The following is a 22,416-nucleotide window of genomic DNA, read 5'->3' as shown; positions in this document are numbered from 1 at the left end:
GTCTAAGGCTAGGTATCTAATTTCTCAGGACTTTTCCTACATCATTTTAAGAAAGTGGGGCTGTCCTGCTGACTTTCCAAGGTTCCTTCAATCTCTAACCATACAATTCTGTAATAAAATATATATCACAGCACATTTAGGCAGGAAAGGGGCCAGGAGCGCACATTTCTAGGGTCCTGAAGTTCCCTCTGTCAGCAACTATAGAAGGAGATTTTCTTTTTTTCAGGATGAGGAAACTGGTTCTCAGAAAATTTCGGGAACAATTTTTTAACCTTCTGAGCAGCATCTTGCCTGGAACGTCACAATCTTTCTCTTCATCCCCATTCTTACTCTCTTTAAGAATCTGTGATGGTTGTAACCTTCTCTTTGTTCATCCTAATCTTCTTAATCCTCAGTATTCAGGCCAAATCCAGAACAAAGCAAATCAATCATCACTGAACTTCTTCTAAGAGAAATGGTGCCAGAGCTGTGGCCTCCAAGAGAACCTGTGTTGCAATCAGTTGTTGCCATGTATGGGGTACAGAAAAGGACTCAGGCTTTGGGATGTCACAGTTCATGATGGTGGCACAGCGCAAAGGATGAGAGATTACTCAGAGTCAGTGTCCAATTCATACTCCAAGAAGGCCCAGAGGGACTGCCCTTAACTGAGACCCCTCAGCCTGAGAGAATCTCATAAAGACAGCCCAAACTGAAGCTTCTGTGGCTTTTTATTGATAGAATCAGGAAGCAAGGATAAAGGACAAAAGAAGGATGTCTTACAGGAATTCATGAGGAGACGGGAATGACAAGGGAAGGTCAGGGTGGTCTCTTCCATGATGGACCTTAGGGCTGGTCTAAGTGATAATTAGAGGGCAGGGGGGAGAGAGCCAGATCATTAATTCCTTAAGGAAATATATTTTAATTCTACTTGGACTTGTGGTCCTGTAGGCTATCTTTTACTCTCTATCCATGCATTCTGGAAGTTTGGGCATGTGGCTCCAAACATCCCTTATCTCTGGATATCCACCTCATACATACCTCTGGCCAACCCCCCCACACTGGGGGAATACAATGGTCAGGGATGCTTCCCTACAAAACCTCATTCATGGGTGTTAGGCTTATATCTATCTAGTTATCCCTCAAAGTCGGATGTGCTCTTAGGTGGGGCTTTTAGGAGCAGCTATATAATGGGTGTTTAATACTGGATCAATCCATTGATTCGTTTAACATAGTTCTGTTGTTGTCAAGAGACAAGATCCACTCTGGCTCTACCAACCAATAGGCTTACACCTGGATGGAATACAAAGGGAAAGAAGACGGAAGGCTCTCTGCTTTCTGCCTGCCATTCCATGAGCTGCTTCTCCTCTGCCATTCTCCTGTGCCACATTGCCCTGCCTTAGAACCAGCTGACTGTGGACTGAAATCTCTACCAACTGTGAGCCAAAATAAATCTCTCTTCTTTTAACTTGTGGCTGTTGAGTATTTTGTCCCAGCAATGAGGGAGTAATTAAAACAATGTGGATTAAGTGTGAACATCTCACACTTAGCCTAGAGCTGGGGATGCAGTAGGTGCTCGATCAGTGTTTTCTTGGGCCAGCATGGAGGTGGTATTGTGGTTGTGGTGGAATTTGGCAATAAAGTGGTCCATTGGGAGTAAATCCGATGAGAACAGCATGTGTGAAGAAAGCCATCTTCCAGGCAGCCACACCCTCAGGTTGGCCTACAAAGGGGTTGGATAGGTTATTTGGGGAATACCCTATCTGTGCAAGGTGCAGGGAGGTGCCTTAGAGAGACAGTGTACCTAATTAAAGTTCCGCTAGGACCCCGCCTAATTCAGGATTCAGGGTGTATGCCTCCCCCTGAGATCCAGCTCACCATGTACATTGTTTTGTGGTGTTCTGAAATACCAGGCAGTTTGTTTGCAGCCTATAAAAGGATGTCCAGGAGGAAGAACTTGTCAGCACTTGTCCAGCCCTGCTGGGAAGAAGGAGGAGAGGCATTCCCTCTGCAGTGGAAATCAACAAACAGGCTTCTGCTTTCTTCAACAGTCCCTTGTGCAAAGGGCTAGTGTGAGTCAGCACTCAGGCTCGAGTGACACCAGTCCTCAGGAAAGCCTGGGCGAGAGACCTGCAAAGCTGAGGTCCTCCTGGAGTGCTGCTTCCCTAAGAGCACTGTGTCTGAGAACCCTTGATGTCTCTGTAGACCGGCACGACTGTGAGTATGCGGTGTGGGTTGGAGATCCTCCCTGGCTCCTTCTTATCTTTTGGAATCTCTTTGCTGAGGGTAAACCATGTGGCGAGCACTTTGTGTTGAGGTCCCACCCAAGCCTCCCATCCATCCTGTGGAGAACTATGGCCTCAGAGAAGGTGGAGAACTCACCATCGGTCCCAGCCCGTAAGTTCGGAGCTGGGGTTTGAATCGAGGCTAGCCTGAACCTGGCCTGTGCTCTTAGCTGCGCTACCAGAGGGGTTCTTGGAGGAAATCTCACTTTCAGTGCTATACGGCAGATTTGCTCGAAGAATATTTTTGATGCTGAAAACAATGGGCTAAACATTCTGAGTTTTTCATATATTGCCTGAATTGATCAAAGTAAGATAACGGGAGATGCTAAACCTCAGAGCTTCAAGAAGAGTCAGACACAGACTGCCAAAAGGTTGTCCCAACCTAGTGGGTGGGTTACGAGCAGTAGATGCCATCTACCTTACAGAGTGGACATCTGGCAGGGTTGAAAAACTTGAAAAGCAAGGTATGTAATTCACATTTCTTTCTCTTTCTGGCTTGATCCCAGCGTGCATGCCTTCTCTCTGTCCTGCCCTTCAGACATACTATGCTCTGCCTCATGCTGCAGGCTGTGTTAGCTCCTCTAGGAAGCTTTTCTTGACTTTCTCAGCAGAACTTTCTCCCTCTGCTGTTTTCCTAGCATTTACTCTTTGAGAGCAAAAATTGTGCCTGTTCCTCTGAACCATAAAGGTGGACACAAAGGCTGTCTGTGAGAGCCTGGGCAGGCTAGCTTTTCTCACCCGTGCAGTGGGAATGGGTTGGTCGGTCAGGGGTTTAAATGAGAGAAGGAACACAAAGTGTCTAGCAAAGGGCCAAGCACATACTGAAAATTCCACTGTGTGACTTACATAGCATGCTGGGGCTTGCCACTGTGTGGAGTAGATGCCTAGTCAATGTTTGTGGAAGGAGGAAAAATAAAGGGAGAAAAGGCAGAGAAGAAAAACAGCAGCCACAGAGACCTTCTGTAATCAGGGCTGTCCCTGCCTGAGTCCTTCGTAGTTTTCCCAGCTACACGCCCTGCCCACTCAGGTCGAGTCCTGGTGCCTCTCATTCCTCTGAGACCCGATCCTCTGCATGTGCTGTGCATCTCCTGGCTCTGCAGCAAGCAAAGCCGCACCTGTCTCACCTCTCTGTTATAAAACTATCAATCCTAAGCCACTGCCCCGAGTCTTGCACAAGGCCTCCTCCTCACTCAAGGAAAGTGGACCATTTCTGGGAATCTGGCTCAGCTGGGGTCATGATCCCTTTCCTATCCCTGGACTGGGAAGAGGCGACAGCCAGAGTCACATGGGAATCTGTGCTGTGTGAGAAAAGGCAAAGACCACGGGGACAGTCGCGACACCGGCAGTGGGTATCGTTCCTGGATGTCCTGGGTCCAGGGCTGTGCTCGTCCCCAGTGGCCGGTCCTCACTGCCACCTTGGGAGATGGCTCCTCCTGTGACTGTGCTTTTGTACAGGGCGGCCGCATCAGACTCTTGAACACCTTAAACGTGGCTAATCCAAATTGAGGCGGGCTGTGGTATGAAACAAAGAATATACACAGTCACAGTCACAATTTTTTATATTAACCACATATTAGAACAGTACTTTGGATAGATTGGGCTAACGGAAATATTGTTGAGGTTAGCTCTGTTTCCTTTAACTTTTTTTTTCTTTGCATAGTTTAATGAGAAAATTTAGAATATGTGATTTGCACTGTGCATCTACTGGATGGTGCTGAGTTTGACAATTACCCTTAAAAAGAGAGCTAGGCTTCAAATGCAAGTTGCTATGTCTTCAAAGGCTTGCTCTTTACTCCTCTACTGAAACTGTACTTCTCTGCTGATGCTAAAATTGTCCCCAGTTGCCGGGGATTTAGCTCAGTGGTTCCACCACCTGCCTTGCAAGCGGAAGGTCCAGAGTTCTATCCCTGGTACCAAAAAAAAAAATTGTCCCCAGATATGATGGGAGCCAAGCAGTTGTGTCCCTGAGCTTCTGTGGAAAGAGGAAATGTGTGGCCCTCTTCCTATGAAGAGGTGTACAATGCCGGGAGAACCACTGTTTTATGTATAAGGAAATTTAATAGGCTAGGAGCCTGCCATGTCTCGGGCCATCTACCATGCAGTGTCAGGGTGGAATTTAAACCCAGAACTTTCTGACCCTAAAGATTGGCCTCTTCCCCCTGCAGCCACTTCGGAGTCCCCAAACCGTACAAGCCAGAAGGAGACTGATCTCAGTTTAAGACTAGACTAGAACTCAGCCCCCTGGCTGGTGGTGGACAAGGTCCATCTCAATGGATCTGAGGAGTAGTAGCTCCCAGAAACAGGATGATGGCAGGTGCAGAGAAAGGCAAGAGCACCTTCACTTTAGAGTTGAAAGTGCTCTTAGGGATCGTGTGGCTCAAAAGGCTACTTACCAGTGAGGAAGCTGGACTCCCAAAGGGCCTCCTGTCTCATACAAGTAGGAGCTGAACTGGGAAATCAAAGTTTACTCTGCCATCTGGTCAACACTTAGTCTCTTTTTAATCTGGTCTTCGGGTCCTGACTGTCATTCTCTAGTGGCCTTCGCCTCTGTGGATCTCCTGCATTTCCTCAGACCTCAGACTCACCTGCAGGGAGAAGCTTAGTAAAGGTTGGTTCACTTGCTGGCTGGAGCTAAATCTTTGTAGTTCCCCAGAATTTGAATATCTAGTTTTCATACCGAAAAAAGAAAAACTAAGGCAGATTTAAATTCAAAAGGGTTTATTGGAGCATTCAGCAATTCATGAATCACCAGGCCACAAAGCGCTGACACTTCTCCAGGAATGGTGAGAAGAGAAACTTCTATAAAGTATCCACAGAAGCAAGACAAAACAATAATTGGGATTGGTCAGAGTGGAAAATTCCTAGCCAGAGGTGATTTAGCGAATTCTGAGGGTGAAGTTTCTAGTTCTGATGCATTGTTTTCATTGAGGTTTGACTTATTCCAGTAGGAATTTAAAGTACCAGAGCCCAGGCTAATGGCTTCCCAATCTGAAGTGGTTTATTTTTTAACAATTTCTATTTTCAGTTTCCGTTTTCCTCATCTTGTTCCCATTTGAAAGCAGTGCCTACAGGCTGCCCTCGAAAGAACTGAGATCTTTAGATTTAGGGTTGTAAATCAATACTCAAAAAGTAATTATTTAGGCCAGGGATTTACCTCAGTGGTTTTGCCGCCTGCTGCGCAAGCGCAAGGACCTGAGTGTGATCCCTGGTACCAAATAAGTAATTATTTACTTCCAGAAATTAGTTAGGTCTATATCTAATGAATATCATTCATACTGGCCTGTGTGGTGCTGCTGTAATGGAGCATTTGCAATTAGGGAAGCACAGAGATTCATTTTCCACAGTTCTGGAGGCTAGGAAGTCCCAGGTGGAAGGGCTTCTATCTGGTGAGGGCCTTCCTTCTTGCTGTCATCCTACGGAAGAGGTAGGGGGCTGCAAGAGAGCCAGAGTGGACCAAACTTGCCCTTGTAACAAGTCCACTCTGGCGACAGTGATGCTGATCCACTCATGAAGGCACACCCCTCATGACCTCATCCTCCCTGGAAGGTCCACCTCTCTACACTGTTGCACTGGAGATTAAGTTTCCAACACACGGATTGGAAACAAATGCTAACTGTATCCGTCTTATCAACCCTTGATTCCTGAGAGCCTAACTCAGTTCCTGCCATTGTGGAGTTGCTCAGTGTTTGTTGAATTACGGGCAGCTATCAAGATTACCTTCCTGAGCCCCAAACAGAAGCTGAGAAAAAAGCAAGATCCCAATCAGCCCACCTGACCATCATTATCTTTCTCTTAACAATGGTATAAGGTTTTAACTGTCAATGAATCCACTTTCATACAGATCCACAGGAGGCAAAACAGACCTGAAGTATGCTATGGGAACTTTTGATATCTCATTACCTTTTTTCCCCTGTAAATACTGTCTTTGGCTTAAAATATCCTAAATGAGGCTAAATAGAACACTTTCCGGCCAGAAGCCCAAAGTACACGGTGAATGCCACCTGTGCTTCGGGCAATGCCTGAGGGGTGAAGCCACCTTTCTGATCTAACAAGGGTGGTGAACACAGGAGGTTGGCTGAGAAGTCTGAACTCACTGAGCCCCTCTGGGATCCCTCACCCCCTGCTCCTGACTTGGGTAACTGTGAGTGTGGATGTGGAGACCAGCGGCAAGGAAGAGGGAAGGGGGTGACAGCCTTCCATATTCTGCTCGGACCGAGACCTGGGTGCCAGCCAGAATCTAGTCATAGCTGCTTAATAGCCTCGAGTAAATGTTTGCTGTGATTTCTTAGGAAAAAAGTTTAGGGAACTTTAATTTGTTTAACGTGCACACAGGAACATGGGGTTGCGCAGGAGTCTAAAGTACAATACTGGCAGGTCCTATCCAAAGCAGGGAAATCTGCATTTGGAAATCACAGTGCTCAGTTAGGACATAGTGTTCTAAATCCTGGTCAGCCATTTGGGTTGTAATTGTAAAAGTGCTCCTCTCTATTACAGAGCCCCACAACACAGCCCGTTCCTGCAGCTCCACATACTGACCTACCGTGGCCCTACTCCTACAGAATGGGTCTGCTCTGGTCCCTGGTACTCTGCGTCCTGGCCCAGGCCGCTTGCTGTAGGGCTGAATCTCCACCCCAGCAGGCTCTCAGCTCCCTGCCTCTGCTTTCCCGGGGCTGCCATGATTCAGATGTGCTGGCGGTCTCAGGCTTGGCCCTGCAGAGCATCAACAGAGACCAGAAGGATGGCTATGTGCTAGAGCTCAACCGAGTGCATGATGTCTGGGAACACAGACAGGTAAGTGATGGTTCCCCCTCCAGGACAGGCTGCAAAGACTGGGCAAAGGGTAGGAACCCTGAGATGCCTGTTGAGCAGGTGCTTTCCAAATGGGAAACCCTGCTGAGAGCACTCCACCCTCTGCTGGTAGGCGCACTGCAATGCTCTTGTTCCTGGAAACAGATCCTACTGGGATACCTGTCCAAGAAGTTTATAAGGCATCGTCACATGCATTGTATTCTTTAGCTTTCTTAAGGCAGAGATGGTTTTGTCCAGTCGGCGTGGGTTTCCGTGTCGAGTGGAACGTGGTGTGTGCCTTCACCCTTCCCACAGGATAGCCAGGGATCTCTCTTCTACCTCACACTGGATGTGCTAGAGACCAGCTGCCATGTGCTCAGCAGGAAGGAGTGGAAGGACTGCAGCCCAAGGACGCTTCATGAATCGGTACGTTCTTGTTGCCAGGGGCTCTCCGGAAAGAAACTAGCTAGGAAACTGAGAAGGCTGATCAGTGCCTGACGCCTTTTAATTGGCCCTCTTTTCCGTTCCTGGGCAGGGTGCCCATCTGCTTATCTTAAACTGTAGACAAAACCAAGTTTAAGTAGAGGGGTTTTCCCACCAGCAGTGTGAAGAGACAACCCACAACGAGGGAAAAAATCTTCACCTGCTCTTCCTCAGACAAAGGTCTACTATCTCCAATCTATAAAGAACTTAAAAAGATCAGACCTCCCAAATTTAAAGACCCAATCCGAAAATAGGCATCTGAAATGAACAGGCATTTCTCAGACAAAGAAGTAGAAATAGCAAATAAATACATGAAAAAATGTTCAGCATCACTGGTACTTCGAGAGATGCAAATGAAAACAATGCTGAGATTCCACCTCATTCCAGAAAGAATGGCTGCTATCATGAAATCAACCAATAACAAATGCTGGTGGGGCTGTGGGGAAAGAGGAACCCTGCTCCACTGCTGGTGGGAGTGTAGACTGGTGCAACCACTGTGGAAATCAGTATGGAGATACCTCAAAGAACTAGGACTGGAAGTCCCATTTGACCCTGCTAGTCCACTGCTGGGTATCTTCCCCCAAAGAATTAAAAGAATCATACCACAGTGATATATGTGCACCCATGTTCATAGCAGCACAGTTTGTGATAGCTAAAACTTGGAAACAGCCGAAATGCCCATCAACTGGAGACTGGATAAAGAAAATGTGGGGTTTTTTAATAAAATGGAGTATTACTTAGCCATCAAAAATGAGAAATTAGAGAAATTTATAGCTAAATGGATGTACATTGAGGTGATACTCTTAAGTGAAACAAATAGGACACACATGTATAAATACCAAATAGTTTCTCTGGTGTGAGAAACTGAAAGTGTAAATAAGGACTAAAAGGTACAATAGATAATGTGAAATAGGAAGAAAAGGGGCAAAGGGGAAGGAAGTGGGAGGGCTAGGGGAAAGGATAGAAGGGAATGGGATTAATATGAGAAAATGGAAAAATAGGAACAAAATCTTTGTAAAGAGGGAGTGATGGAGGGGTTGAAGGGAAGGCTGGGCAAGGGTGAAAAATAAGAACCAAGAGAGATTATGTAAAGGTGCAAATTTCCAATGATGAATGTCATTATATTGTATACCTAAAATGTACCAATGATTAGAATGAATAATCGACAATGCAAAATTGGAAGAAAAGGTCCAAAGGGGTAGGGGTAGTGGGAGGAGCAGGGGAAAGGAAAGAAGGGAAAGGAAAAATAATGAGAAATGGAAAAAATGGAAATAAAGTCTTTGTAAATAGGGAAGGGTGGAGGGGGTGAAGGGAGGGCAGGGAATAGGGGAAAAAAAGGTAGAGGGTTTTCTGAGAAATCCCTTCGGGGTAATGCTGACCAGGATTGAAAAGTTGCCCCCAAACTATTTTTTGTCTCCAAGACTCACCTGTAGCCTCTGAACCAGTCTTTAAATTGTGGGAAAAATACCCGAAGTAAAGATTCTGAGTGTGGAATTAAGGTAGAAAGCAGAAGCAATGGAGGGAGAGCTCTTTAAATTTGTTTCGTTTTGCTTTAATGAACACTAACATGAGGCTTAGGCTAAAAAAAGCGATGGCTGATTGGGCTGTCAGGGCTGCAATGGAAAGGTTTCCTACAATTATAGAGGCTAAACGTTCTGAGAATTGATCCTTTCAAAGATGACCACTGAAGACACTCGGAAATAGTCACTTTTCTTTTTATTTCAATTATCCTGGGAGTATTTCCATTCACTGATATGTACTACATATCATGAGCACAGGACAGTGACATAAGCATTTAGATGTTAACTTGGTGATTGAGTTATCTTTTCTAATTATTTAACCAAGTTAGTCAACCACACGTAATTTTTGAAAAGCAAAGTCTACTTGCCCTGTTGTTTAACACATTCATTATGGTGACGCTAAATACTATGACACATACACTGACAAGAGCATACCAACCTGAACGTGATAGCAGCTTATTTCTCATTCACACAGAGTTCAAAATAGACATTCCTGAGGCGGGGGGGTGGGGGTAAAATAAAATAAAATTTATTAAAAAATAGACATTCCTGATTGCAAGGGGTGATGTAAAGATCTGGGTTCCTCCCATGCTGTGACTCAGACTTTGCCACATTCCACTCATGGTTGCTTTGGTCACATTTTGTTTGTTTGGTTTTGGTTTTTTTTGGTACCAGGGACTGAACTCAGGTCCTTGCGCTTGCACAGCAGGGGGACATTTTGTTTGTTTACTTGCATCAAGCTATGAAAGAGAAAGAACATGGAGAATAGAAAGTGTGTCAGGGAGGAAGTGGTTACACATCACTTCCTGTACTCACCTTCCTGTGGTTAGAACTCAGTTATCCACACATAACTGTGAGGGAGATGGGGAAGTGTAGCTTCCTGTGTCCCAAGGAAAGGTTAAACAGTTTGATCAACTGCAGTTCTTTCCACCCCAAACCACAGAATTTGATTTTACATTTCTCATTACTTTAAAACAAAATCTGCAGCTTCCACTATGGGGGAGGGACATTTTAAAACCTCATGATTCCACCCACCATGTCATAAAATCTATTTGTTGTTACAGGTTTATGGTCAATGCAAAGCGATGTTTTACTTTAACAAGCCAAAAAGAATCCTCTATTTGCCTGCTTATAACTGTACTCTTCGCCCAGGTAAGAGATTGTGATGATTTTGCTAATTTTAATAAAAGATTTAAAAAGTAATTTGACCAGGGATTTGCCAAGAGGGTGTAGGGTTTCTCATATCCTTACTTTTTATTCATCTTGGCACCAGTTGCTTAATACTTCTGGTGCTTGGCTTAACTTACACTCATTTCAGTCACCCTCATACTTCTACATGTGTGTCCTGTACCAAATCCTACATTTTCAGGCCCACATAAATGGCACAATCTCTACAATTGGTCCCCAGGCTCCTTTCTAGATATCCTGATATTCCAACCAACTGGATGCCCAATGTCTGAACACACATTGTGCTTTCTGAACTCTGCATCTTGTTTGTGCCTCTCCCTCCATTGATGATGGCCTCTACCCTTGGAACTCATGCTCCTTCTTCAAGGGATGCTACCATATTACTTCTTCTACAGTGGTGTGTATTCAAGAAAGGAAGGAATGATGCTCTCTTGTTATGCAGCCTTATAAACGTTGACTAAACCCCTCATGGAGCACAGAGCATACACTCACTGCTTTGATGTGGAGTCCTTTTTTTTTTAAGTCATAAAAGCAATTATTTAATTGAGGCTATACAAAAAGAGGCAGTATAACTGATAAAATTAAGGAAAGACTATTTAGAATGTTTCAAAAGATTTAAAGTAGGAGTAGGACACTTTACAAATAAAATAAATAAATAAAATAAATTCTTAAACTATAAGTAGAACTATAACATTACACAGAATACAAAGACAAAAATAGAAAAGGATTCTGTGTACTACGAAGCCTGAAAATTATTAATAATGACCAAATATTTAGGTTTAAATTTACAGCTCCTGGGGATGAGAGGCATATTACTCTACAAATCTTCCAAAACAGCAGGCAGTATTTCTAAATTAACCATATGTAGTATCGTCTTCTGCAAAGTCCTTGGCTATCTCTGCTGTGATCACACAATATGACTAGCCTTCTTTCTGAACTTTACACTATAGAATTTGTCAGCTGACACAAGTAGTTCAGGGCTAACAGTAGTTGGAATAAACTGAGCACATACAGCAAGTTCCAAGATCATATCTGATGCTGCCTGTCTGTGCTGAGCATCCAGAGCTTGGTCACTCTCATCTTATCAAACAAGGAAAAGGGGGCTGCATCACATTTCTGAATAGCAAATATCAGAGCAAGGGATACCAAGGATTTCTTTCCACCTGAAAGCTGCTGCATTTCTCTCACCTCACCTTGTTTTCCTGTAAATGACACCCTAATTCCAGCTCCAGTGAACCGGTCAACTGAAGGGACACTGCTGTGTGACCCAGAACCCCTCTCATTTTGACCACTTCCTTCTCCTTCATCCTGAGACTGACTGCCCTACGCATCTCCTATCACCAAAGTAGCTTTGCCATCAGGTACCAACTTCTGGAACTTACCTGAAGTTCTCGGATACCTGCTAGAAAGTTAACTGAATAGCTTCATATTTTCAAAGTTCAAGTACATTCATTAGTTTCATGAGTGATTTGTACCCCCTATTAAGCTCTGGTTGTTGCTTTACTTACTTTTCCCTCTGCTCAGAGAAGTTTACAAACCAATCTAGCGCTTTTTATTAACATGGCTGTACTTCAATTCCGTGTTGCACTGTTCAAGTTTTCAAAACAACGGTTTGAGGCTCAGAGTCAAACGCTTCCTAGGGAAGTGATCCAAGTTCTCAAATTTTCTTCATACTTTCTTCTTTCTTCTTCAATAGCATGCCTTGTCGATTTGTCATCTTTTCCAGTTCTTTTGTATCATGATTTATAGCATCCATGTGTTCTTTTTTCATATTTTTCCAATGCTCCATACTCTTCTGAAGCTCCTTAATTCCAGCTTCTGTTTTATCAATGGAATTGTCCAAATCTTCTGATCATGTCTAATTTGATATGGAGTCTTATATCTTCTGCCATGTAGAATATTTTATCTCTTCTTCTCCCTGCCACACACTCACTAGTTCCTACCAAGCTTAAGCTTATCAATATTGTTGAATAAATGAAAAATAAGCAGAGAATAAAGCTGAAACTAATGACATTTGAAATATGCACATGTATCCACTCTTTTTAACACGGGAAATTCATGGAAAGCAAGCATTCACTGTGTAGGCAAATAGGATATGGCTACTTATCAAACTACTTTGTGATTGTGACTCCCCTTATGGATCTTGTTAAAGTGCAGGTTCTGATAATGTAGCCTGGGCAGAACTAGAGATCCTGTGTTTCAAACATGCCCCAGGTGACAGCAATGCTACTGGCTTCTGTGAGTAACAAAGCAACAGAACCAGCGCTGTATTAGCCACAGCTTAAAGTTCCTGGTGTGAACACAAGACTTGATTAACATAAATTAGAGAACAACAACTAGAAGTAATCCCAGTACTTTCATGGCAGTCACAGTTATCAGAGTTAGAAGGGCCAGGAAGTGATGTGTGTTGAAGGAATGGCAAGCCATGGCTATAACTCCTCGGTCATCTCCCTCAGTCCCCATGTATACAATTAATCAAAACAGTGTATTTTCTCTTCAAAAACAACTTCAAGAAAAACTCTCTACCCTGATTTGCACACTGGATTTGCCATACCCCACTCCCCTCAAACAGAAACTGTGCTTGTATGATTCATGTGATCATCTATCAAGTCACATGATGACTTGACCAATTTGGCTTTCCAGCTCACTTACATTTTCTAACCAAAGAGGATGTGCATCTACCTTCCATTATGTCATTTGCTTATTCTATAAGCATTCACAAAACATTCACTTTGTGTTAGGTATTATGCTAGGTGTTCAGGACTAAAAGACAAATAAAACATGGTAATAATGAAATCCTAACTTTTTAAAGGCACTCAATTTATTTTAACAGACAATGATAAGAAAAGACATTGATCTAGTTTAAGAGGATATCTTATGTTAATATGCTATATTATAGATCTTTGAATAAAATTCCTAAAGTAAATAAATTTGTATGAGGTGGAAACTATCTTGCTTTGATTTCTTTTTTTTGTTTATGCGAATAATACAGCTCATTGTAGAAAACTTACTGAACAGCTAACTTCTTTTCCAGAAAATACTTTTCTCATTCCGTCCTTGCCAACACTGAATGTTATCTTTCTTTTGAAAGTTTTGCCTGTGTTGTAGTCATATGATTTGTGACTGTTTATGGGATTGAAATTCAATAATATTTTTAAACTGCTCCCATTGGCATCAACAGTTTCTAGAAGAGGGATTCATAATATGTGCCCTGACTGCCCAAGTCCCAGCTCCACTGACTTGTCAGATCTTAGGGTTTTGGAAGCCGCTACTGAATCTCTTGCAAAATACAACAGTAAAAGCACCTTGAAGCAGTACTCTCTTGACAAAGTCACCAGGGCTTCTACCCAGGTAAGGATAAAATGCAAGTGTTGGTGACACAAACAATGCATCTCACAACTGCTGCTGTGGATTCCTAAACTGGGAGCCTGAGAGCTGTTCTCTAATCCCCTGCTCTTGTGGACCTGATACACGTGCAATCATATTTCAGTTTCTTTTGTTCCACGGAATTTTACAGGAGTTGTGTGAGTCCATTTTACTTTGTCAGCCTTAGGGCAAAAGAGAAATAGATTCATAATCTTATTGGGAGATTCTATGTGTGTTCACTATTGACTGCTACATGCTCATGTCTGACTAATGATGGACCATTTAGCAAGACAGCTTTTACTCCAGGTTAATGGCTGGGGTAGAGGATGAGTTGTGTGGGTTAGGGGAGGTGGAAACTCATTTGTATTTGGGTTATGTTGCTACTTCATATGAAAATAACCTAAAAGACAAATCTACATGTGGCAAAAATAAAGTCAGCAAGGGAAAATGTTTAAGTCCTCTTCAAATCCTTAAGAAAACAAGAAAGGGCTGGAGATTTAGCTCAGTGGTACCACACCTGCCTTGCTAGCGCAAAGTCCTGAGTTTGATCCCCACTACCAGAAAAAAAGAAAACAAGAAAGGTGTGGCAATTTTGTTTTCTAAATAAAAAAATTATATTACATGGCTCATGCATGTGAGGTCTTGCAGGGACAGTAGATGTGGGTGTTGGCAGGGCCTCTGGGGATTGTCATTTCTGTAAAGTAATGCTGCTAAACCTGTGTCTGTTTCCCATGTAGCAGGTTTCATTTAAATGTCTCCACTCTTGTCTTGTAACAGTGGGTGGTTGGCCCTGCTTACTTTGTGGAATATTTAATCAGAGAGTCACCATGTACCAAATCCCAGGCCAGCAGCTGCTCACTCAAGTCCTCTGACTCTATGGTGAGTGTTCCTGAATGTCTTAATTTAAGATACATGTTCACAGATTGTGCGTGTCTGGTAAACACAAATTATATGAGGTATGATAAAAATACACAGTGAATATTTAAATTTTTTAAAAAAGACACTGTGGCCTTAATCCTCACCCCCCAAAATACTTCCTTTTGCTTCAATCACACTTCTGACATCTTTCTTGCCACCTGCGCCATTGTTCTTGCCACTTTCTGAAGCAGCTCTGGAAGTCCTCTTTTGTGAGTGTCTTTACGAGGTGTGATAGAAAACACAGTGAATGCTGTGCACTCAACCAAAAGGCAGCCTTGTAAAAACGTTATAGTGTGTCCTTGTCCACCTTATGCATGAGATCTGGCACCAGGCAACTTCCAGCTCTTCTCCAAAGACAAAATGAGCATGAAAGGTAAACATTTTGAATTGATTCAGGACATCAAAACATCCACAATAGCGCAAGATATTAAAAAAGACTTCCAGAACTGCTTCAGAGAGTGGAAAGGATGGTGGAATAAGTGTGTTGGACATGAGGAAGAATATTTTGAGGGGGTTTAATGGTGATATGTTCTTTTACTGTAATCAATTTTTTAAAATTTAGTAGTCACTGTACTTTTTAAAAAATCACATCTCATACATGAGATGCTTATTCTGCCCTCAGAAAGACTAGCTAGAAATTAGGCAGGGCTAGATGTAGTAATAAGGGGTTTTATTCAACTGTAAATGTGATTTTCATCCTCAGTGTGCTTCAAATACAGAAAGTGGTTATAGTGGGTGGGCTACAAAATATAAACAGATCTCATTGGATTATAATGATCCTGTTTTGATCTGAACAAGCCCAGTTACATTTGAAATACACCACTGTGTTCCATTCTTAGGGCCAATAAAAATTAAGTCAAATAGAAAGTCACAATTTTGTTTATTTATTTATTTATTTTTGGTACCGGGGATCAAACTCTGGACCTTGCACTTTTGAGGCAGGCACCGGAACCACTGAGCTAAACCCCCAGCCCTAAAGTCATACAAAGCAATCACAGTGGAAAGGGTACCTGAAATACCCCAGGTTGGAGTGTAAGTTGGCACAATTGGAGCACAAGTGGAAAAAATGCATCAAAAGTAATTTTTCCTTCTCTACTTACTTACAGTAACAGCTTAGTAAGATATAATCCATGTTGAGCTTGGTGTGGTGGCGCATACCTGGAATCCTTCCACTTGGGAGGCTGAGGCAAGAGAATCACCATGAGTTTGAGGCCAGCCAAGGCTACATAGCAAGTTCGGGGCCAGCCTGGACTATAGAGTGTGACCCTGTCTTAAAAAAAAAAAAATCATGCATGGTAAAATTCAGCCTTTTAAAATGTATGATTCAGTGGTTTTCAGTATATTCAAAGTTGTGTCATCACTACTCTTTTATTATTTTAGAATATTTTCATCAGCTCCCAAAAGAAAGCCCATACCCCTTGACAGTCATTCCTCATCACTGCCCCTTGCAATCCCCTGGAAGCTGCTAGTCTACTTTCTGTCACTATGGCTTTGTCTATTCTGGACATTTCACACAAATGGAATCATGCAGTATGTGGGCTTTTTATATGTATATTTGAGAAAACACTTACATTTACTTGAAAAATTGAAATGATTAAATTAGCTCCATCATATTAACCAGTGAGTGGTAATGTTAAACTTCAATGTTGATTATAACAATCGTTTCTTATGTTCATGTCTTCTTATTACATTTATTAATTGTACACATTAGTGATTCACTGTGGTATTTCCATGCATGTATACTGTGTGCTTTGGTCATGCCCATCTATCCTTCTTCTACCTTCTCCCCAACCCCAGTACTTTTTTGTGTATGGATTTTTCATTTAGTATGTTTTTAAGGTTTCTCCATCTGCATACGGCCGAATGATATTTCACTGTATGGACATTGTTTATTATTTGTCCATTCATTGGTTGATAGATATTTTGGTTATTTCCTGCCATTACAAGTGTCTGAGTTTTTGTGTAAACATAAGCTTTCATTTCTCTGGGGTATATATGTTGGAATGGGACTGCTGGGTCTTATGAGAACCCTTTGTTTAACCCTTTGACTAAGTGCTATGGTGTTTTCCAAAGTGACAGTGCCAGTTTCTCAATCGGATTACCAGTGTTTGAGGGTTTCAGATTTCCACATCTTTGCCAACATTTCTTTTTATTTTTGTTTATAGTCATCCTACTGAGTATGAATTGGTGTCTCTTTTATTTGCATTTCCTTGATAGCTAGTAATGTTGAGCATCATTTAATGTTATTTTTAATAATCTTTTTATTAGCCATTTATATATCTTCTTTAGGAAATGTCTATACATATCCTTTACCCACTTAAAAATTTGGTTACTTATCATTTTTTGAGACAGGGTCTTGCTATGTGGTACAGGATGGCTTGGAACTCATTATGTAGCCCAGGCTGGCCTTGAACTTGTGAGCTTCTATCCCAGCCTCCCAAGTGCTAGGATTAAAGATTGTGCCACCACATCCTGCTGGGTTGCTTATCTTCAAATTGTTGAATTCTAAGAGTTCTTTACATATTCTGAATGAAATAACCTTATCAGACATATAATTTTAAAGTATTTTCTTTCATTCCCTTATTTATTCACTTTTTCAATGATATTCCTTGAAGTACCAAAGCATTACATTTTAATAATATCCTATTTATATATTTTTCTTCTTTGAATGTGCTTTTAGTGTCACATGTAAGAAATCATTGCCTAATTCAAAGTCTAGGATTTCTGTATATGAAAATGCAAGGGATCCAGAGTACCTAACACAATCTCAAACAAGATGAAGCAAATAGGACTCACAGTTTCCAATCTCAAAACTTACTACAAGGCTACAAATCTGTTATGTTTTAGATCTAAAATGTCACCTGAAAGTCTCATATAATTCAATGGTGGGGCTTTTGGAATGTGACTGGGTCATGAGGGGCACTATACTCATCAGTGGATTGATCCATTGATGAGTTCATAGTTAAATGTGCTATTTGGAGGTGGGGTCTGGTTGGAAGAGGTTGTGTCACTAGCAGCGTGCAATTGAAGGCTTTTTCTCACTCCATGGCTCTTCTCTTCTTGTTCTGTTTCCTGGATGCTATGAGGTGAGGAGCTTTTCTCTGCCATATGTTGGAGCTAACCAACCATGGACTGGATCCTCTGAAGGCTACAAGTCAAAATAAATAAACCTCTCCTTTTTAAAATTACAAGTTTTAGGTATTCCATCCCCATGATGGGATAGTAACTAATACAATATCCATGACAGTGTAATACTGGTATAAGGATAGATTTATAAATCAATGGCATCAAATTGATAATCCCTTACATGTAGGTCTGTGACTCATTTGGGGTTCATCTTTGTATATGGTGTGAGCTAGGACTCATCCTCATTCTTCTGCATATGGATATCCAGTTGTCTCAAAACTATTTATTGAAAAAAACCACTGATTCCCCTATTTAATTATCTTGGCACACTTTTTGAAGATCAATTGGTTATAAATGTAAGGTTTTATTTCTTTACTCTCAATTTTATTCCATTGATTTCCATATATAACTTTATACCAAAGCCACACTATCTTGACTATTGTAGCTTTGTATTAAGTTTTGAGACTGGAAGTGTGAATTCTCTTATTTTACTCTTATTCAAGATTATTTGGTATATTTTTGATCTCTTCCATTTCCATGATGATTTTAGGATTCTACTTGTCAATTTCTATTTTTAAAAGGCAATTAGAAATTTGATGCATTTGATTGCACTGAATCTGTAGACCAATGTAGAAGTACTGTTATCTTAACAACACTAAGTCTTCATATCCGTGAATATATGATGTCTTTACATTAGTTTAGGACTTACTTAATTTACTTCAACAAGTTTTGTGGGTTTTTTTCTTTTTCAATGTACAGTAGTCCCCCTTTATCTGTGGGGGATACATTTCAAGACCCCCACAGATCCCTGAAACCATGGATAATATTAAAACTTGTATATGTAAAGCATTTTTCCCATACACAGATACCTATAACAAAGTTTCATTTACAAATTAAGCACAGTAATATTTACAATAGCTACTAATACAATAGTATGATTATAATAATATCCTATAATAAATATTATGTGAATGTGGTCTCTCACTCCCAAACTAACTTACTATATATTGTGCTCACCCTTTGTCTTCTTGTGTGATGTCTGATGATAAAATGTATATTTGGTGAAATGGAGAGAGGTGGATGATGTAGGCATTGTGACATAGCATTAGGATACTAACAACCTTCTTACTTGAACATAATAAGCCCTGCGATACATGACAATTGATCTGATAACAAAGATAGCAACTCAATAACCAACAAGTAGGTTAGGTTTACAGCATGGATATGCTGGGCAAAGGGACAGTTTGCATGCCAGGAAGGATAGAGGAGAATCGTGCAAGATCTTATATTTAGGATGACACACAATGTAAACTATATGAACTGTTTTCTTTTGAAATTTCTCATTTAATACTTTTGCACCTCTCTTGAGGACAGGTAACTGAAATTGTGAAAAGTGAAATCATGACTAGGGGAGACTACTGTATATAAACTTTTTGTTTATTTTATTTTAATTTTACTTTGGTTTTTTGAGACAAGGGTTTTGCTATGTAGTTCAGGCTGTCCTTGAAGTCATTATGTGGCCCAGGCTGGCCTCGAACTCATGGCAATCCTCCTGTCCCAGTCTCCCGAGTGCTGGGATTACAGGCATGCGCCACCATGCCCAGCTCTTTTGCTTTTTTTAGTAAATTTGTTCTTTAAATATTTTATTTTCTACCTAATATACTAATATACTGAAATTGCCTTCTTAATTTTATTTTCAAATTGTTCATTGCAAGTGAATAGAACGTACAACTGATTCTTTTATGTTGACTTTGTAGTCCTATAACTGTCGCAAACTCGTTTATTAGTTCTAATAGTTTTCTAATGATTTTTTATATATAAGGTCATATTATCTGCAGAGATAGTTTTTACTTCTTTCTTTCCAATATGGATGCCACATATGGCTCTATGGGTTCACCTGTTAAGACTCTCACAGATTCTCTCATGCTCCACCCTAATGCCGACACCAGGTAGGCCAATGAATTTTGGTAGCACAGGAAATTCTAGCCAGGATGGGGGTGGCCATGCTGTCCTTAGTCCAGGTACCAGAAGTCTCTCTGGAAGGTTCTCTTAGTGACTTACTGACTAAGAGGAGGAGGGAAAGGCTTCGAGGATTTCATACTTCAATGGATTTTGCCACGTTCAAAATTTCTAGTCTTCCCTTGGAGAAGGATGATAGAGTAATGTTCTGGAAATCTGCTTAGACATATTTTAGTAAATTTTATGTGGATACTTAAGCCCTCTTCTTTAGAAATTGAGGTAACATTTTATTATAATATCTTTACACTTGAAAATGTGCATACTCAATGCCTCTAAATTTCCTCTTGTAGGAATTTACTTTACTCTAAATTTACTCCAAGGATATAACTAGAGATATGTGAAAAGGTATGGCTTTAGTGTTTAAGCAAAGAAAATTGATTCAATCTAATTATCTGACAAAAGAGAGCTTGTTAAATAATACAGAGGGATTCTAGGTAGCCATTATAAAAGTAATTATAGAATACTGTCCATTACCATAAAAGGATTTTTGCAATATACTATTCAGTGACAAAATAGGTATTAGTAATATGTGTAATATAATCCTATTTTGTAAAAGAAAAAAATATACATATAGGAAAAAATGGAAGAAATTAAATCATACAGGTAATGGACTTTTCACACAATTCCAAGTCATATTTTCTTTTTGTTTATCTATCTTTATTTTTCTAAATGGCTACTGTTTACATTTGTGATAAGAAAAAGTTATTTTAAAGTAAAGAGAAGTTGATGGAACTGAGGGTGGTTTTTTCTGGGAAGTAAAAATCTCAGGTGGAACATACATTAGGGGCTGCTACAGTACATAAAAAACAAAAACAAATTTTTAATTGACCCAAGAGTAGAACTAAGCCAAAGGGTAAACATTTTATAAATATAGCTTTCTGCTTGATACAAAGAACTTTCCAATAATCAGAATTTTGTTCTTCAAGAAATACTGTTTTCCATCATTGGAGGGAGGCAATTTACCCTACTTTGTGTGATTTCTTTGTGTGATTCAGAGAAAAGTGGCCCAGAGCCCGCCTATCACATGGTAGGATGATCAAAACGTTGATTGGCTATGTGTCCACACAAGCAGGAAGCAAGCTGATCTCTACGTATGATCATCGATCGTCTTTTTACTCATGCGACTTTGTGTTTTCTTTCTTTTAGCCTGTTGGTCTTTGCCAAGGTTCTCTGACTCAAGCTCACACAGAAAAGTTTGTCTCTGTGACTTGTGACTTCTTCAAATCACAGGTATTTTTCAACCTAATTGCCTTCTTCTGAAGGAAAGAGAAGATTATCTCCCTTTAGCTACCCCATCCGTTTGGTTTTCTCCAGATCCATGCCCACCACTTCACGGGAACTACCCTAAGGCCACACTCACATGGTAGCTGGTCAGAGACCTGTCATACCTTCTTTTTGTCACAGTGTGGTCCCACCAAATAACAAAGACCCGCTCAGAATTAGGGACCTACCAGCTTTGATGGCTCCAACCTCTGAGGTATTACATTAGGTGTTCCAAAGAAACCTTACCCCGAACCTCAGAGAGAAGCCATTTCCATGAAAATATTCAATCCCTCTCCAGAAATATTTATTGAGCAGTTACTATAAGACAGCCTGGAACCCCGACCTGGGCTCCATTCCTGCTCTGCCCCTGTGAGCTGTGTGGGCTTTGGCACTTACCTGCTCAATCGGAGGCAGGTTGCCACACCCCTCTTTAGGTCCCTAACGAGAAAGGAATGAGAGGACCTGGATGAAGGGTATGGGACAGAAGGATGTGGCGCAGGATAAACAATAACAGGTGCCTGCTTCGCCCACTGCTGGGCTCACTGACCGCATTTGAAATCACTCTTGTTTCAGATCCAGGCCCCTGGGGGTGAGAACTCTACTGTTAACCAAGGTTCTGGAAGCCTCCCCAGGGTGGAACAGCCCCTGCAGGAAAACACAACCTCTTCCAGCTCCCCCCAGGAAACTGTGCCAGTGGGATCTGTCCAACACCTCCCTGAGCTGGATGATGAGAAACCCAACGGTTCCCAGGAAAAGGACCATCAGGAGGCCTTTCCAGTGCAGCTGAATCTAACCACCAATGCCCAGGGAAACACCCTGCATAGCCTGGGCTTCCAGCAAGAGAAGCTGGTTGTCCTGCCTTTCCCCAAAGAACAGCACTCTGCGGAGTGCCCAGGGCCTGCCCGGGTGACCAGCCATCTTGTCCTCCCTCCTTGAGAATCACAGACAACATTCCATGGGTGGTGTCCTGTAGAAGATGAGGTGTGGTGCGGACAGGACAGCGAGACCTAGAGTGGCTAATAAAGTGTGTCTATTTGACTGTTCTCGGGCTCCACATGAACATGAGGCTGCATCCCCCATACCGCCCCTTTCCAAGACATGGACAGAGCCTCTCTGTCTTCCACTTCTCACTTTTAAAGACCTTTATCCTTTCAGAATATACATTTGCTCAGATCTCTGAATTAAAGACACTTCCCCTCTTTCGGGAGCTGTAAGAAACTGAGGCTCAGTAGAGTCGCCCTCTGAGCCCCACCCACCCCTGCTTTCTTCATCTGCCTGTCAGTCTCTGGGCCTTGTCAGTGAGGTGACTCTCTGAGATGGGGCACAGGGAAGAAGAGTGTGCCAGTGGCCCACAGGGGTTCTTGGTGCTGCAGACTCCCTTGGGACAGACACTGGGGGATCCATCATGACATTTGATCACACTCTTCCCTGCCTCTGTTTTAAAAGCTGTGGGGTGTCAGGCGTGGTGGCACATGCTTGCAAAC

At 41.8% G+C, this 22,416-nt stretch overlaps 1 protein-coding gene across 2 annotated transcripts; it reads left to right on the top strand.

Moving 5' to 3' along the window:
* The first annotated feature begins 1,943 nt into the window (after positions 1-1,943).
* Positions 1,944-21,975, top strand: Fetub (fetuin B). Of its 2 annotated transcripts, XM_004834827.4 has the most exons (8): positions 1,944-2,193; positions 6,756-7,052; positions 7,365-7,475; positions 10,117-10,204; positions 13,422-13,591; positions 14,384-14,485; positions 20,816-20,899; positions 21,506-21,975. In XM_004834827.4, exons 2-8 carry the CDS (start codon positions 6,822-6,824, stop codon positions 21,866-21,868), a joined length of 1,149 nt encoding a protein of 382 aa, XP_004834884.1. In that variant the 5' UTR covers positions 1,944-2,193; positions 6,756-6,821; the 3' UTR covers positions 21,869-21,975. The 2 variants fall into 2 exon arrangements, with proteins under 2 accessions (XP_004834884.1, XP_087042855.1); XM_087186729.1 differs by lacking the exon at positions 1,944-2,193 and having other exon boundaries at positions 6,667-7,052.
* Positions 21,976-22,416: the final 441 nt, after the last annotated feature.

The sequence above is a fragment of the Heterocephalus glaber genome, unplaced genomic scaffold, assembly GCF_053883595.1.
Source record: "Heterocephalus glaber isolate CG9 unplaced genomic scaffold, H.glaber_assembly_v1.0 deba00001504, whole genome shotgun sequence".
NCBI lineage: Eukaryota > Metazoa > Chordata > Mammalia > Rodentia > Bathyergidae > Heterocephalus > Heterocephalus glaber.
Note: the sequence above shows the minus strand (reverse complement) of the source record. Positions and strands in the feature narration are given on the sequence as shown.

What these genes read in the sequence shown, in the direction of transcription:
- Fetub (XM_004834827.4), top strand. Translation starts at nt 6,822, where the DNA reads ATGGGTCTGCTCTGGTCCCTGGTACTCTGCGTCCTGGCCCAGGCCGCT. An exon ending in ATGTCTGGGAACACAGACAG is followed by an intron (nt 7,053 to 7,364) that starts GTAAGTGATGGT and finishes CCCTTCCCACAG; the next exon opens with GATAGCCAGGGATCTCTCTT. An exon ending in TCAAGTCCTCTGACTCTATG is followed by an intron (nt 14,486 to 20,815) that starts GTGAGTGTTCCT and finishes TCTTTCTTTTAG; the next exon opens with CCTGTTGGTCTTTGCCAAGG.